Source organism: Cinclus cinclus, chromosome 11 (genome assembly GCF_963662255.1).
Source record: "Cinclus cinclus chromosome 11, bCinCin1.1, whole genome shotgun sequence".
Classification (NCBI taxonomy): Eukaryota; Metazoa; Chordata; class Aves; order Passeriformes; family Cinclidae; genus Cinclus; species Cinclus cinclus.
This window is the reverse complement of record NC_085056.1, coordinates 11,045,215-11,060,176: the sequence shown is the minus strand read 5'-3', so window position 1 is coordinate 11,060,176 and position 14,962 is coordinate 11,045,215. Positions and strand designations below refer to the sequence as shown.

Genomic DNA, 14,962 nt, shown 5'->3' with positions numbered 1-14,962 from the left:
TGGTTTAGTATCCAAACTAAGAATCACAGACTCACAGAATGGGTCAGGTTGGAAAGGACCGCAGTGGGATCATCTGGCCCAACCTCCCTGCTGAAGCAGAATTACCCAGGGCACAGGGCTGTGTGCAGCCACTTCTGGAATATCCCCACGAGGGAGGCTCTGCAGCCTCTGGCCAGGCTGTTCAGTGCTCGGGCACTGCACAGCAAAGCAGTCCTTGCTCGTGTCCAGGTGGAACTTGCTGGGCATCATTCGTGCCCTTCCTCTTGTCCCATTGCTGGGCACCAGGTGCAGAGCCTGGTCCATCTTCTGACACCTCCTGCAGATGTTTGGAGAAATAGTCAAAATACTGTTGTTCATGGGTTTTTTTCTGTTGTTTTACATATATATATTTATTTATATTTTTAGTAAGAGTAATGCTTTAGAAATTCATCAAGAATTTCACCAAGGAAATCGTGTGCATTTATGGAAATGTATGTTTTCAGTTTCTTATTAATAAATTGTATTAGTTGGACAATGAAAGATATTTGTTTTAAACTTTCTAAGATAGCAGGTTTAAAGTATGAAAACTAGAAAGTTTAAAGTTTCAGTAGGGATCTAGGCATGCTTAAAACAAATGTAGTTCTGGTTCTATTCAATGAAGTGTAACTTTTATTGTATATCAGTTAATTTTACCAATTCAAGATTTAAAAGCAAGTACTAAGACTTTCTCCCAAAGAAAGGGTCTTTAGAGAATATTTTTTTAACATTTCATACTAAACAGATACATATATATGTGTATTTAAACGTTCACATTCAATATAGCTTATGAGAACCTGTGGAGATAGGTCCATTTTGGAGCTTATAAAAGCTCTATGTTCCTTTTGTGTGGTTTTCTCTTTGGCACTTCATATAATTATTAGTGAATCTTCTGCTGTCAGAAGTATTTTTTGTATTTCACATTTAGAATAATGTATTGCAGACCTGGTGAATGTGTATCTAGTTACATCCAGTTTTTTTCTTCTTTTCAATGTAGGATTTTTCAAACTTTTAAGTATTCCAAAATTGTCTCCATATTGGAAGCTGTTCAAGCAAGTGGACACTGTTCTAAAGAGTAAGAAATATATTTTTGTTTTTATTTTGAGGGTTCAAGAACAGTCAGGTTGAGGAAGGATACACGGCTGTATCCTTTTGGATAGCCAAGAACTTGTTAGCATTTGTCTTATATGGTAGTTATAGGTGGATTAGCTTTCGTTTTTTACTGTTGAACTCTTACAGGTAGAATTATTTGATTCTATTAATTAAATGAAATAAAACAGTAATTATTTAATTGCAAGTTTTCATTTTTTCTTTTTTTTAAATAATAAATTTTTGAATGCCTCTATTTAGTTAGTGTACATATTATAAAATCATTATGCTTTAATTTTATTTAGCCAACAAAGAACTTTTAAATAAGCAGAGATTGAGAACAAAAAAAAAAAAAAAAATTAAAACGTTGCATAGGACCTGACAGTTAAATAGTTTCAAACTCCTTTCTAATAGGTGGATGTGAAGAGGACTTATGCATGACAGAAGCTCCATTTGTATGATGGGATTTCCAGTACAGAAAAAGTGAACAGCTATAGCAAATTTTCTGTCTCTTTTGATACAAAATTAGTATCAGTTGTCATAAATGGTAAACAAAGATAAAGGTGTTTTAGCAGCTTTCCTCTAGGCATGTATTGGGTACATGGTTATCATATGAATTTTAAAAAAATGTCTCTACATTAAATGTCTCTATTATTGCAGAGCAGACACAGTTTAGTAACCTTTGTAAAAGTCTTGGGAAGTTACTGAATAATAGAAGGAGGATAAATGTAGCAATTTATGTACCAAATTTGAAGCAGATAATTTTTTGTTCCTGAAACACTGCAGGATTTGGTAGCTTCTGTAACCAATTTATATCTTTCACATATGTTACAGCATTATTTCAAAGATGTAGAGAGAGGAAATAATTGTGTTCAAATCTGCTTCTCAATGCAGTAATAGATACAATTTATCTTCTAACAAAGTTTAAAGTTTGATTTGCATTAATAGTTCTGCAAAAGTGTTTAAGAGTTTGGCATCACAAAACTGTATTTAGGAAGAAAGGAATCTTTGTATTGGAATTGGAGGATGTTTGGTGCCCTGGACACAATATTTTTGAAATGGAAGGGCACACTGGTGTAGAATATCAGTTCATACACAAACTTTCTGTCTGTATTGCAATGTTAGAGGGTAGTTTTTTTGAGGCTTTTACACAGTGGCCCTAGAACCCCCCTCCATGCACATTTTCCTTTACACTTTATAATGTTTTGAAGCCTCTTTCAGATTAAAAGATAACCTCTTGAAATTGAGCTGCTCTACCTACTGCCAAGGCAAGAACAGGATAAAACTGTCATGCAGGTATTCTCTGCCCAGAAGGCAGTGTCAGTTCCCACTGAAGTCCCCTGTCAGTGTGGAACAGCTCCCTGCTGTTGAAAGACATGTATGTGGCTTCTCAGACTGACAGCTTTAAAACCTCACCTCAAAACTTTTCTTGTTGCTGTTTCAAATCCTGTCTTAAAGTTAGCCTAAACCTTTTGGTATTGTGGCACAAACTGCCCTTCATTCTAAGGGGTTTGTAGACTTGGGTTATTTTTAGTAGTCCTACAAAATGAGTAAGTTCCTATTTACCAGACACAAAATCATAGCTACTGGTGACTGTGTATTAGTTCTGGTGTTCTTGGTTTTATGGTATCTAGTCTAGAGTTTTTGAGTTTCAGGTATTGTATTTGAAAGTACACTCCTCAGGTTGGTTATTGTGTGACTTGTTTCACATGCTTCATTTTCAGGTCTCTGATGATGAAGTATCCATCTGGATTTAAAACACATCTCTGAGCCTCTTAATCCTTCATTAAAGAGATGTGTTCTATATTCATGGGTAAGAATATTTTTTATTTTGACTTGTGCCATTTCTTAATTATCTTGTGATATATTTTTTATTTAGAATATTTCAGTAACTTATTTTTGTCTTAAAGGTTTATCAGGAACTTTTATGGTATAGGGTTCACTAGGTGCCTGTGCTAGCTCTTAATTTTGACCCAAGCTAATAACTAAACTTTGCAACTCATATGTCTAAATATTAATGCTCTAATTAAATCACTAACTCTTATTATTACAGACAGAGAAACAGTGGTATATAAGTAAAGAATTTATAAATTGGTCTGGGAGAGTAAATGGGCTTTAATTGTGCATCTTGCCATGCATCTTTTGAATTTGGAGTTTTGGAAAGAAAACTATTCCAACTTGGAATGCAACCAAAGCAAAGGGTCTGAATTTTGTGCAATCAAAACAACACTTCTTAATAACATAAACCTTACTTAGTCTGAAGAAACATGTGAAGATACTTGTGGTATTACACACACCTGCACTTCAAAACAACAGGGGAAAAAGCAACCACAAAAGACTCTATAGAAAATATGATTTTTTCAAAAAAACTACTGCTATTTTTAATATTTGTAGGTCTCTGAAGAAAACAGCTAAGTTTAAGCTATGTTTACTTCATACATTACAAAATTTGTTATTATGTCTTCTCTCCACATATTAAGTACAGCTTGCTGAAATACAATTCTGAGGCTTCTTAAATTTGCATTCAGTTAAAAATTAATGTTAACATGGATCTCTTAATGAGGTACAGCAAGTAGCCTAAGCATTGCTGTGGGGCTTTTTGATACCATGTTGTTTTATATAGAGTTCCATGATTTACTTTCTCTTTGGGCTGGTTTTGCTCTATTCAGCTTAAGCAAAGCTGTTCTTATTAAGGAAGTTGTCCCAGTGAAGGCAGACATGGTTGAGAATGGTAGAAATTTGCCTTCAGTTGCATTGGAAGATGGATTTTTTTTCCCAAGTAAAATGTCGTTTGTATTGTTGGCTGATTTGAAATTCTATGAACAACCTTAACAGATAGCTACTGATGTCCTTTTTCTTTTCTTATTTGTATTTGTTATATTTATTTCCCAGAGGCTACCTGCACGAAAGGAGGAGAGGTGGAGGAAGGGAGTTTGTGCATGTCTGAGGAGTAGAGGAAGGGAAACAGTTACATGGGGTGTTTGGTGCAAGCAGGAACAGTGTAGATATGGTAACAGACTGCTGTGATTAGTCTGACAAGCACACACAAGCCAGTGTGCTCCAGTTCTTTGCTGTTACTTGGAGCTGGAACTGTAGCCATGGACTGGAACTCAGTTCTGAGAGTTTAGTTCAAGCTCATATGTTTCAAATCTTCATAATCTTCAAATTAAAATTCAAGGTACTTGAGTGATCTTTTGAGTATTTAGCACGTCTGTGAACTCCGCAGCAAAAAAAGAATTCTAAATAAAACCAGTATGTTGAGGGTATGATTTTACTAAAGGGATGGCTCATTACTCACAAATAAGCAGAAATGCATGCCTATGAAAAGTCATTTTAATCTAAAATAATGCATATGTATGTACACAATTGGACGTATGGGTTTTTGTTTGGGCTGCCCAACCAAGTTTTGTCCAAATTTTAGTGATGATAATAAGAAAATGCATCTTTTCAATCCATATTTAACTACTGATACCATGTACTCTAATAGAAAAAGTACTTTCTGTCAGGGAATAAAAGAGTTTATATCTACTAAATGTTCTTTTTTCATCTTCTATATTACTGGGATTTTGAGGAAATTATGTCCCTCTGTGCCTTTTAAATTTAACATGTACATTGATCTTTAAATCTGTGATAGAATATCATTTATATTGGTGCATCAGCAGGAAGTAACTTCTGTGCTATTGAATTGACTCAGCTTTCTGAAGTTGACAAAAGCTTTAGTAAAATCTGACAAGTAATGATAGTGTAATTGTCTTTTAATATTGGGAAGGAAATCTTTAATTATTGAACATTGTGCAGAAGCGATCGTTTTTTTGAGTGTCTGGGTTTTACCATGCACCTCTTTTGATGCAGTATTCCACCTGCTAATAGATGGGCAAATCACAGCAAGCCACAAAGTTGTCATGTTGTTGCATGTTGCATAAAATTTAGCAAATAGAGTGATTTTTTTTCAGTCTCTAGCAGATTTCTTGTTTGTTATGCCTGTTTGCATTGCTTCCCTAAAAAATCCCCAAAATTAAACCCTTTGCAAGCATATAATGTAAAACTCTTCCCTGACTGATTCTGTCCTTTTCCTGTAGTCTGGATTTCTGCTATGTCATGCTTTTATGACTTATTTTAATTCCTTGTGGTTGCTAACTTGTCCCTAGCTTGTCTTTGAGGTGGCTTCTGTTACTTTTCTGAATAGCCATGGGTTCAAGATCTTTTGAGAAAAATGGCCACCAAAGTCACTGATTTCTCTTATCTTTGGTACTGTCATGTGAAGCAGTGCTACCTTCAAAGTTTGGATAGTGTGGATATCATGGTAATGTGCTTAAGCTCCACCTGATTTACTTGCTTATAACTAGAGTAGCTTGTTTTTTGTTGTCACTTCAGGAAAAGTAGTCAAAATGCCATGAAATAAGTATAGAATGAAATAAAACACATCAGAATTTTTTATTATATTCCTTTTACTGCTACCCCCACTTTATTTTTTCAGACTGAAATTTGACATCAGTTCCCTTATGTTTCTATATGAATTCAGTTTTTTTATGTATTCTGTTAGATAGATCTTGTTTTCCTTTTCTTTTGGTGTAAGACAGACATGAAGTTTCCTTGAAGATTATGGGTAAAAGCACTTCCCTGGTCAAAACCCAAATTCTCTTTGTGACAGGCTTGTGTTCAGGCTATCTATAGTGGTATTCTTTCCAAAAGAGATTTGGGTGGTTGGTGGGGTTATTTTGGGACTTTTTTTGTCACTTCACAATCTCTACTTTACATAGAAGCTTTCTTCAGTATAAATGTATGTTGGTGTAATTAGCTGGGAGAGGCTTCTCGTGTATCTAGCCTTCAGATTTCTCAGTTTGGAAATTAATCTGTGCTATCAAACTTGCTTGGATCCTTGAAGCAAAGCTGACATCTTCAGGTTATATTTCCTATTTATACCTGCTAAGATTTGTGTTATAAAACCTTTGCTTTTTAAAAGGAGAGTTCATATTAATTGTTCATTATTTTCTCTTTTGTTTTCCTTATACTGAAAGGAAGTAGGAAAAATGAAGACTGAAAGTGTTTCTTGGTTTTTGAGCCAAGAAGTAAATTTCTGTGAGACCAGCTCTGAGTGTGCTTCAGTAATTCCAGCTGTTCTGCAGCTTTTCTCCATTTCTTTACTATAAAGGGACACAGTCAGTACAACATCAAGAGATTGTCTGGTATATGTGGCTTTTAATACAGGGTTCTTTTAGTCCTGTTGAGTAGTTCTAGGCTTCTATAGTTAAACACATGTGTACTAGTTAATGATTGTACATACTTTGTATCTATATTGCTAAAGATGGAAGAAATACCTCTGTTTTTCCCTCTCTTTTTTCCAGTTAGCAAAAAATGATCAGACTCAGTATGTAAACTTACTGATACAGGCTTCAAAATTGAGATTTTTATCAGTAGTCCTTGATAATCTGGAACATGACATTCTAACCATGGCTACCATAATTTTCATTTTACCTTTCCTCAGGTGGGGTTTCTTGAATTACACTTTTTCTGTGTCTATGTTATTTTTTTTTCCCTTATACTTAATCTGAATTGGTTTTCTCCTGAGCTAAAATAGCTCTCTGCTGATTTATCTTTTGTGTTGAGATAAACTAGGATGAAATATCATTATATTAACAATGTTATAACCCATGCCAGACCTTCTGCCTGGATCCTGCTGTTTGTTTGCCATCTATTGGTAGGTGCTCCATTCTGGGAGAGTCATCATAATGTTGCTTTTAATCATAAGTAGACAACTTAATCAGTATTAGAAGATAATGTGGCCTAATTTGTATTAATGCTTTCTTTATTTTGGCACTTCAGGAAATCCCAACTTTAGGCAATAACTTGCACATGTGCAATCTGGGATCCACAGCTCCTTTGCTGTGCTGTCATCTCCCTAAGCTTCTGTCACTTGTTTTTTGTCATGTTTATTCTCCTCCTCACTGAAACTCACACCAATCCATACCTGATCAGTGTCTCTCAGGATGATACAGGATCCATCTGTCCTTTCTCTGTACACACTAGAAGTCTCATATACTCAAACCCTAAAGGAGGTTCGTGAATTTAAGTCTGGCTTTATTCTGGCTAAGGTCACATCGCCCTCAGTGGTGTAGGAGTATATGTAGAATGGGTTTTCATCAGCTTGCCAAGAAGTACTTTGGGCTTAGTAGGTTCAGCATTAACCTTTTCCATCAGAGAATATTACAGATTTATAGGGTGTTCATTTCTGGAAGGATCCTATATTCATTTTATTCTTAGGGAAATTCATTAATGAGGATTTGCAATTGAAGGTGAGCTTTAATAGGAAGGCCAGGAATTAAAAGTTGTGGCTGGTTTTTTTTTTCCTTTTTTTTTTTTAATAGATATATGTATTGACAGGATAAAGGAATTATTATTCTATGAAGGTGCTCATTTAAAGTGATTGCTTCTTCCCTGTTCTACAGGGTTACCAGTTATCTGGGGAGGTACATTATCACAGACACACATTTTCAGTCATTTCCCCTTCTGTTTGATTACACTATAAATGTGGGAACCTTTAGGCAAAAGTTAAATTAACCATGCTTTTCAACTTTCCTTAAACCCCTCACTGCAAATCAATTAATTGGTGATCACTTAAGGATACTATGAATAAATAGTTCCAAATGTTTCAAAACTAGGTGTGCAAACTCCTTTGAACCAAAGCTTGTTCTTTTTGTGTTTTCTTTGTATCATTGTACTCCTTCTCTTGTCTTTCCTTCTAAGAAGAGTCTGTTATGTCTTAAGTTCAATAAAATACAGTTTCTCAGGAACTTACATCTTGCATAGTACATGATTTCTTTGCTATAAACAAATTCCAATCCTGGAGCACTAAAACCCAGTTCTGGTGCAATTTGATAGTTTTAATGAATATCGCCAAGGAGAATCTAAAACTGTGCTTTGAGTGAATAAAACAAATGAAACCATTAGATTTAAAACATATTTTTATAAGGGACAAAAATATCAAACCCTGCACAGGGCATCAAGTATAAGCACAAATAACTTACTTGATTTGTGGTCTAGCTAAAGATATGAATGAAGTATCAAAAACCCATAAAAGTGTTGGGAAGGGGAAGGAAGGAAAGATGAGGAGAGTCATTAAATTAAATTTTTCCTTTACCCCCCTCCCCCCCCCCCACTTCTTTCCCTCAGGATGCTTTAACACCTGAAGACAAATGGTTCATCAGAAGCACTAATGGCTGTTGGCATACCTTGGATAAGGTGGTGACCACTGGATGTCATTTGTTTCTGTTCACTGTGGAGAGACAAAATTGACTCCATTTGGAGTTGAGAGCAAAAGCAGAACAGACCTCTCAAGATGACTGATCCTATGATGGATTTTTTTGATGATGCCAATCTTTTTAGTGAGACCTTAGAAGGTTTGTCAGATGATGCCTTTGTTCAACCTGGACCTGTTTCACTTGTTGATGAATTGAATTTGGGTGCAGAATTTGAACCTTTGCACATAGACTCACTGAACCATGTGCAAGATGCTCAAAATCAACAAAAGATGAGTGAATTTGATCAGCTGAATCAGTATGATTCACTGAAGCTTCACTCAGTAAATCAGTCTTTTAATAGCTCAGCTGACAATGTCTTATCACCACACTCTCAATTCAACTGTTCACCAGTTCATCCGCAAAACCAGTCCAATGGGATGTTTCCAGATGTGGCTGATGGTAGTCCTATGTGGGGTCATCAAACTGCCACAACTGTTTCCAATCAAAATGGGTCCCCTTTTCACCAAGGACATTCTCAGTCTATGCAGCAAAACAAAAGCTTTGTAGCACACCATGACTTTGCCTTATTTCAGGCTAATGAACCACAGCATCAGTGTGCCTCGCTACGGCCGCAGCAGAGCAGGAACAACACGGGGCAGGATGCTCTGAGTCAGCCGAAAGACTTCATGGAAGTTAACGTGTCCACTTCCCTCAGAGTCAGTGTTAACCACCCACCTTCAGTTTCTAATCCATCGACTTCACAGCAGCCTCTGTCTGTTCAACAGTTTTCTCAAACTGCAAGTGCTTCAATACATTTTTGTGGGAATCAAGAAGGAAATTTTGATGGACAGTCCCCAACTATTACTCCGTGTTCTGTCAGTAATAGTCAACAATTTTCATCTCCGTATTCCTACTCTAATAATCACATTTCTCCTACCAGCCTTCTTCAGCCTACAACGGCTCTTTCTACTAGCCAGCAGACACACTCTATCTCTGACTTCACTGGAAGCAATGCCTTTACATCTCAAACAGGGACCAAGCAAGAAACAACTGAGCACATGTTGAATCCTAATACACCTTTGAATTCAAGTACTTTTCAAATGTTGCACTCTGCGCATCCTCAGGGCAACTTTAGTAGTTCGAAACTCTCTCCTGTGAATATTAATTTTCCAGCTTCTACTGGTTCTGCTTCTCAGATAAGCCATTTCACCGACCCTATTGAAAGCAACGGTTTTACATCTTTAGATGACAACTTACTTCATCAGGTGGAGACTCACAGTGAACCATTCACAGGACTTGACCCGGATGACCTCCTGCAGGAAGACCTTCTGCCACAGTTTGATGACTCTGCGTTTGTTCAGGATAGCACAAGCCATGTTCTAGAGCATGACCTAGAACACCACATAACTCCACAGCAAGTGACACCACCATCCGAACTTGTCCGGGCCCCTTCTCAAAGCCAGATCCATCCTTGGCATTCTTCAGTATCTAATCAGCACCTGCAAGGCAGAAGTCGTGCGGCCTTACAAGGACAGGTATGTAGGGATTTGGGGAGTGGGGGTTTGAACTGTCTGATTCAGTTGATCGAGTTAAATGAATAATAGTGACTGGTGCTTGAGTAAAAGCATAACTGAAGTCTCTGAGGTGTTATTTGATCCTGAAGTCTAGTTTAGGAGGAAAAAAACCCTAATCAGTTGATGCAGACATTGCTTTCTCCTGTTGTTTTCTTATCACTGCAGTAAGCAAAACTACATGATCTTATTCAGATAAAATGGTGTTGCTTCTGCTGCTTGCATTTCTGAACAACAGCAGACAACGGTGACTGGTTTATGATTTTGGTGTGAATATAATGGCTTATTGTCTTGAAAAGTACGTAAAGAAACATGTTTTTAAGACCTTTGGTAAGGTTTGTGTGGCTGATTTCCTGCAAGAATTGCAGTGGTTATGTTGTTGCTCTGTCCCTTGCTTTGTGTCTGTGTGCTCATGCTCATTGCCTGAAACTACACACTTATTATTCTTGCTTATTACGTGATCAATAACAATAGAAAACATATCAAAAGCTGTGTGTATGTGTGTAAGCTATGTGTATTGTTACTTGTGGCTAAACCAAAAAACTCAGCAGTTGTTTTATACAGTATAACGTGCACATTTACTGCAAGTATTTGAGTCCTCCATGAGGAGGACAAGTTGACATAAAAATTGTTTTCTAATTTTCAATCTGTGCATTTCAAAATGGAAGCAACTCTAACAGAAAACATACATGTAAAGCAGATGGCTTTAAAAAGGTTTTGGTAGCTGTTATTTCTGTGTTCTTACTACAAATATTATGTCTACCTAAGAGTATACAATGCTCTCTTTCTGGAAAAAAAATATGGGGAAGGCAAGGACCTTAACTACTGACTTTTGCTTCTACTTAGTTTGTAGGACACAGGCCTGTGAAGGAGACAATGTAGCATTTTTCTTTTCCCCCATTAATTTTGGATAATTTGCGTGGAGATAAGGGCTTAACACCCTTTATCTTTGGTCTTGGTTCAGTAGATTGCTTCTCCATTACAACTTCTGCTTATGTTTATGGAGCGTGTAATTGTCAATTCCTACCAGTGAAACTTTTTCTGTGAATTGTGGTGTGATGTTAATGGAACACAGATATCCAGCAGTGCAGTTGAGGTAAGCTTGATTAACTGAATGATGCAATCTGTTGGTTTTGATAAACGTTTCCTTTCTTTCCCCTTCCCTGCCTAAAAAAAAAAACCAAAAAAGGGTGCACCCAAGTAGGCACTCTTGTCAGAGATCTCTGTAGCATGAAGACAGGCTCCAGCAGCTGTCAGGGGAGGGTGATCCTGTTGGAGTGTGTGTGTGCAGTCCTGCCATTCCCTGCCAGGCAGCAGCACCAGGAACAGGGAACAGGGCTGTGGAGGCTCTTGGGCTCCCCCAGCATACTTGGGGTGAAGAGGAAATGGATTCCAGGAAAAGTGGGAGTGGTGAAAAACCCAGGGATTAGTATCATTTTTGAGTAGCATGTGGGATGTAAGCTGGGCAATGAAAAGCAAGTCTGATAAAACTTTCTGGTGCTCTTACTTTTGTGTTGTATTTGTCAGAACCTTTCCAGATTTGCTTCGATCTCACTGACATCAGTTTTAGCACTCTGCTTTGTAACAAGGAATAGAGAGAAAGTTCTGAGGTCTGCAGAGAGCCTTTAAAGTTTAGGGGTTTGGTTTTGTTTTCATCATGTGTGAAAACAAAACAACTTCACAGTATTTGAAATTTTAATGTTTTTCCTCTTTGAAATGAAACAGCCAGAAACCATGTAGTTATAAAACTGCTTGGGTTTTTTTTTTGTTATTTTGGGGTATGTAATAAATTGTATAAATTGGATTCTGACCTTGAGTTTGTCTGGTCACACAGATGTTTAGTGTTTCCTTCAGAAATTAGTTGTGAACTGGTAGCTGTCAAACCATTGAGGAATGTACAGATGGGGGATTGACAGAAGCAAACAATGTAGAAGCCTCCTTAAATCAGTGGAGTACGTAGTATGAATAGTAATGGAAAAGTATAGCAATTACTGAAGTGTTTCAGATCTGTCTTTTGACTGACTACAGTTCTAAGAGGGGCTTTAGTTGTAATTCTCACTTCTATTCTTTGATCTGTTTTTAGAATTTCAAGTTCAAGATGAGTTGGCTGTTAGAGCTTTTTACAAATGTGTGCAGTTTAACCAGGGAGGAAAACGGTAGTGTAAAGGGGGAAGGAATTCTGATCTTCCTGAAACTGGCTGGCTTTAGGTAGGAGTCAGTTGGTAAGGGATTTTGACAAGTTTCGTACGTAGTAGTTAAGATGAGCTTTTAATATTTTTACAAGACAGTGTTTTATACTGGCTTTAGTACATATTGAGGAAAAAATTATTAGTGAATTTTAAGTTTTTTTCCAGCAGTTTCAGTTTGATAATGGTTGACATTTTCTCAGAAAGAATAACTTGATTTTATGAAATAGTTAATGAACTGTTGGTATTGGAACAGACCCAATATTAGAAAACCAAAGATCTTTAACTGTAGTTAGATTGAAGTTATTTAAAGTAAGGTAGAACATTAAATAAATGTTTCAGTATTTGAAAGCAAGCATACTCTCATAATGTTTTTACTTGTATGGTTATTCTTTTGATGGAAATAGATTTAAAAATTAACACAATCTGGTGTAATAATGCTGGAGAATTAAAAAGACTGTCTTATGGTGCTAATATGCTTTCTGTTGTAATTAGATCAGAATTGTAAATAAATTGCATCCTTAATTTTCGATCATGCATTTTTCATCAGTGTGAGAACAGAAAGAAAAGTGGAGAAATGCTGAAGATTCCTGTAGCTTTAAATTTGACTAATACAAGACTTCAGATCCTTTAACTCCACTTAAAACTGGTTTGAGTTTGCAAAGGTTAAATAATCTATTCATTTTTCAGAAGGATAAAAAAAGGCTTCAACATTGTTTTACATCTTTAGAAGAAAAAAGGAAGTTGAAAAGATAATGTGAAGTATAAACTGTTGGAAAAATAATGTGAAGTATAAACTTTTGGAAAGATAATCTTTAGTATAAACTGTCCTTACAGAAGATTACAGCTGTCTCACTGTGTACGTTATTTTGTAAGAAGTGTTCTAATGTCTTCTGGCTGCACACATGAAAGCAGAGGAATTGAGATTAAAAATAACATGAAAATGAAAAATATACTGATGAAAAATATTTCATTAATAATATGAGGTGCTATAGAATGAGGTAGTAGTCTTAGTTCTTAAATCACATAATTTTTTTTTTTCCCTTTTTGTCACTAAAAGTTTGGCACCTAACTCCACAATTCAGCGCATTCATGAATTTGTGTAAAAATTGACTTGAAACATGTACGTGTTTTTATGCCTGCAAGCCTGAGCTGTTGTACTACTTCTTTTATAGAAAGAGATGACACTAATTTTTTTGAAAGAATTTGTCTCGCCCTTGTTGAAAGTTTAGCAAAGTCTGAACCTTGTAGATGATTGCTTGGGTGGTGCTGTACCCCAGGACATCTGTATATATCAGAGTGGCATAACCTCATATATGAGCTTATCATCAGAGAGGGAATTAACTCTCACCACATCCAAGTCCAGATTTATGTGCTGCTGAGATGTCCTGAATTGTGACAGGCTGTTCATGTCTGACTGTGGTATCAGATGGCACTTGTATAACAATTCTAAATTCATTGTGGACATGTATGCCTTGGATTACTCCACTTGTAAAACTCTTATCCTGCTACTGGTTGTTGTTCTACTTGTGTATACAACTGCGGGCTGTGAAGTTTTTATGAGAAAAACACATAGTAAGCAGTGCTATGCTTTCTTGGCTAATTGCAAGATCTAAGACCAGACAGCTACTTGATATATATAAGCAGTTATGGAAGATGTAGAAAAATGAAAGATATAGTATTCATGTGTGTATATATACACACACACACTATATTGTAAAGATATAGTACAGTATTAGAGTGTATTTCTTATATTCTATATGGTTTGATTTTAAATAAGCTTGAACAAGGAATATTTTAAATCAACAAATTGCTCATACTATATAGAACTTTTTTGTAGAAGAGACTGGCTGTTTTACATAGTAAGTTTATGGCTCCTAAGTGTTGGTGCAATACAAGGTTTTTAAATTATGGTGCTGCTATATGCATGTGGCTTGGGGAGCAGTGCAATATTCAGTGAGACTGAGCATAACAAAATGCACATCTCAAAATCTGTCCTACTTTGCATCATCTCACAGCTTTGCATCAAGTCAAAAGTTGGACTTGATGATTTTGGGAGCCTTTTCCAACCTTAATGATTCTATGACTGGAAATCTAGACATCTGTTCCAGTAAGCATTTGGGTTAATTACAAATCGAATCTTGTTATTTTGATATGTAAAAGACCTTCATACCCCTAACATGGATTATTCTTCCTAAAGTGCTGAATATACCTCCCATTAAGCATATCCACTGTATTTACGTTGTTCCTTTAATTAGGGTCAATTTTATGGGCAACATCATATTAACAAATGTAAATCTTTGTCTGAAGTTTCTTTTTAAGCACTTCTACAAGTTGTATGGACTGGATTTAGTTTTCTGTGCCTCAAGAACATTTTTGACTTTCCTCATAGGAACTTCAATCCTGTACCACAGTGAGGCAGCAGAATTCCCAGCACCCAATAAGTTTATCATCTGTGCTGAAGTAATGAAAACAAGCCCTCCAGTGATCACCTTTATGCAATATTTTGCAGTTTTTTTGCTTTATTTCTGTGATTTCAGAAAGACCTGCACAAACAGGTGGATTTGACCATGGCAAAGCTGTGTCAAATGCCCAGAATGAATGAGAAGTGTAGGGCAGCATCTCTGAGCCTAAGTAGTGCAGTTTCTGGAATAATGTTCTAAATTATAGCTGTATTTAATATAATGTTTTCATTATTAATCTATGGCATTTTGCCAGTAACATATTCATCATTAAAAGAGCAATGTTTTGATAGCTTTATTTATACTTGAATGTGTATGAAACACTTGCTTTTGTATATATGTTTTATATAAATCTTTTATAGATTTTACTTTTTAAAATTGCAAATTGCATAGGTTGGGGA

General features: G+C 36.2%; 1 protein-coding gene across 4 annotated transcripts in view; it reads left to right on the top strand.

Moving 5' to 3' along the window:
- Window positions 1-8,440: 8,440 nt before the first annotated feature.
- Window positions 8,441-14,962, top strand: part of CHD9 (chromodomain helicase DNA binding protein 9) — a 71,692-nt gene continuing 65,170 nt past the window's right edge. For 3 of the 4 annotated variants that reach the window (XM_062500333.1, XM_062500332.1, XM_062500331.1), the window contains exon 1: window positions 8,441-9,877. In XM_062500333.1, coding sequence (XP_062356317.1) covers window positions 8,441-9,877 — 1,437 coding nt within the window. Of the gene's footprint in view, window positions 9,878-14,491; window positions 14,555-14,962 lie in introns of all 4 variants that reach the window. The other variant, XM_062500330.1, reaches the window with a different exon arrangement.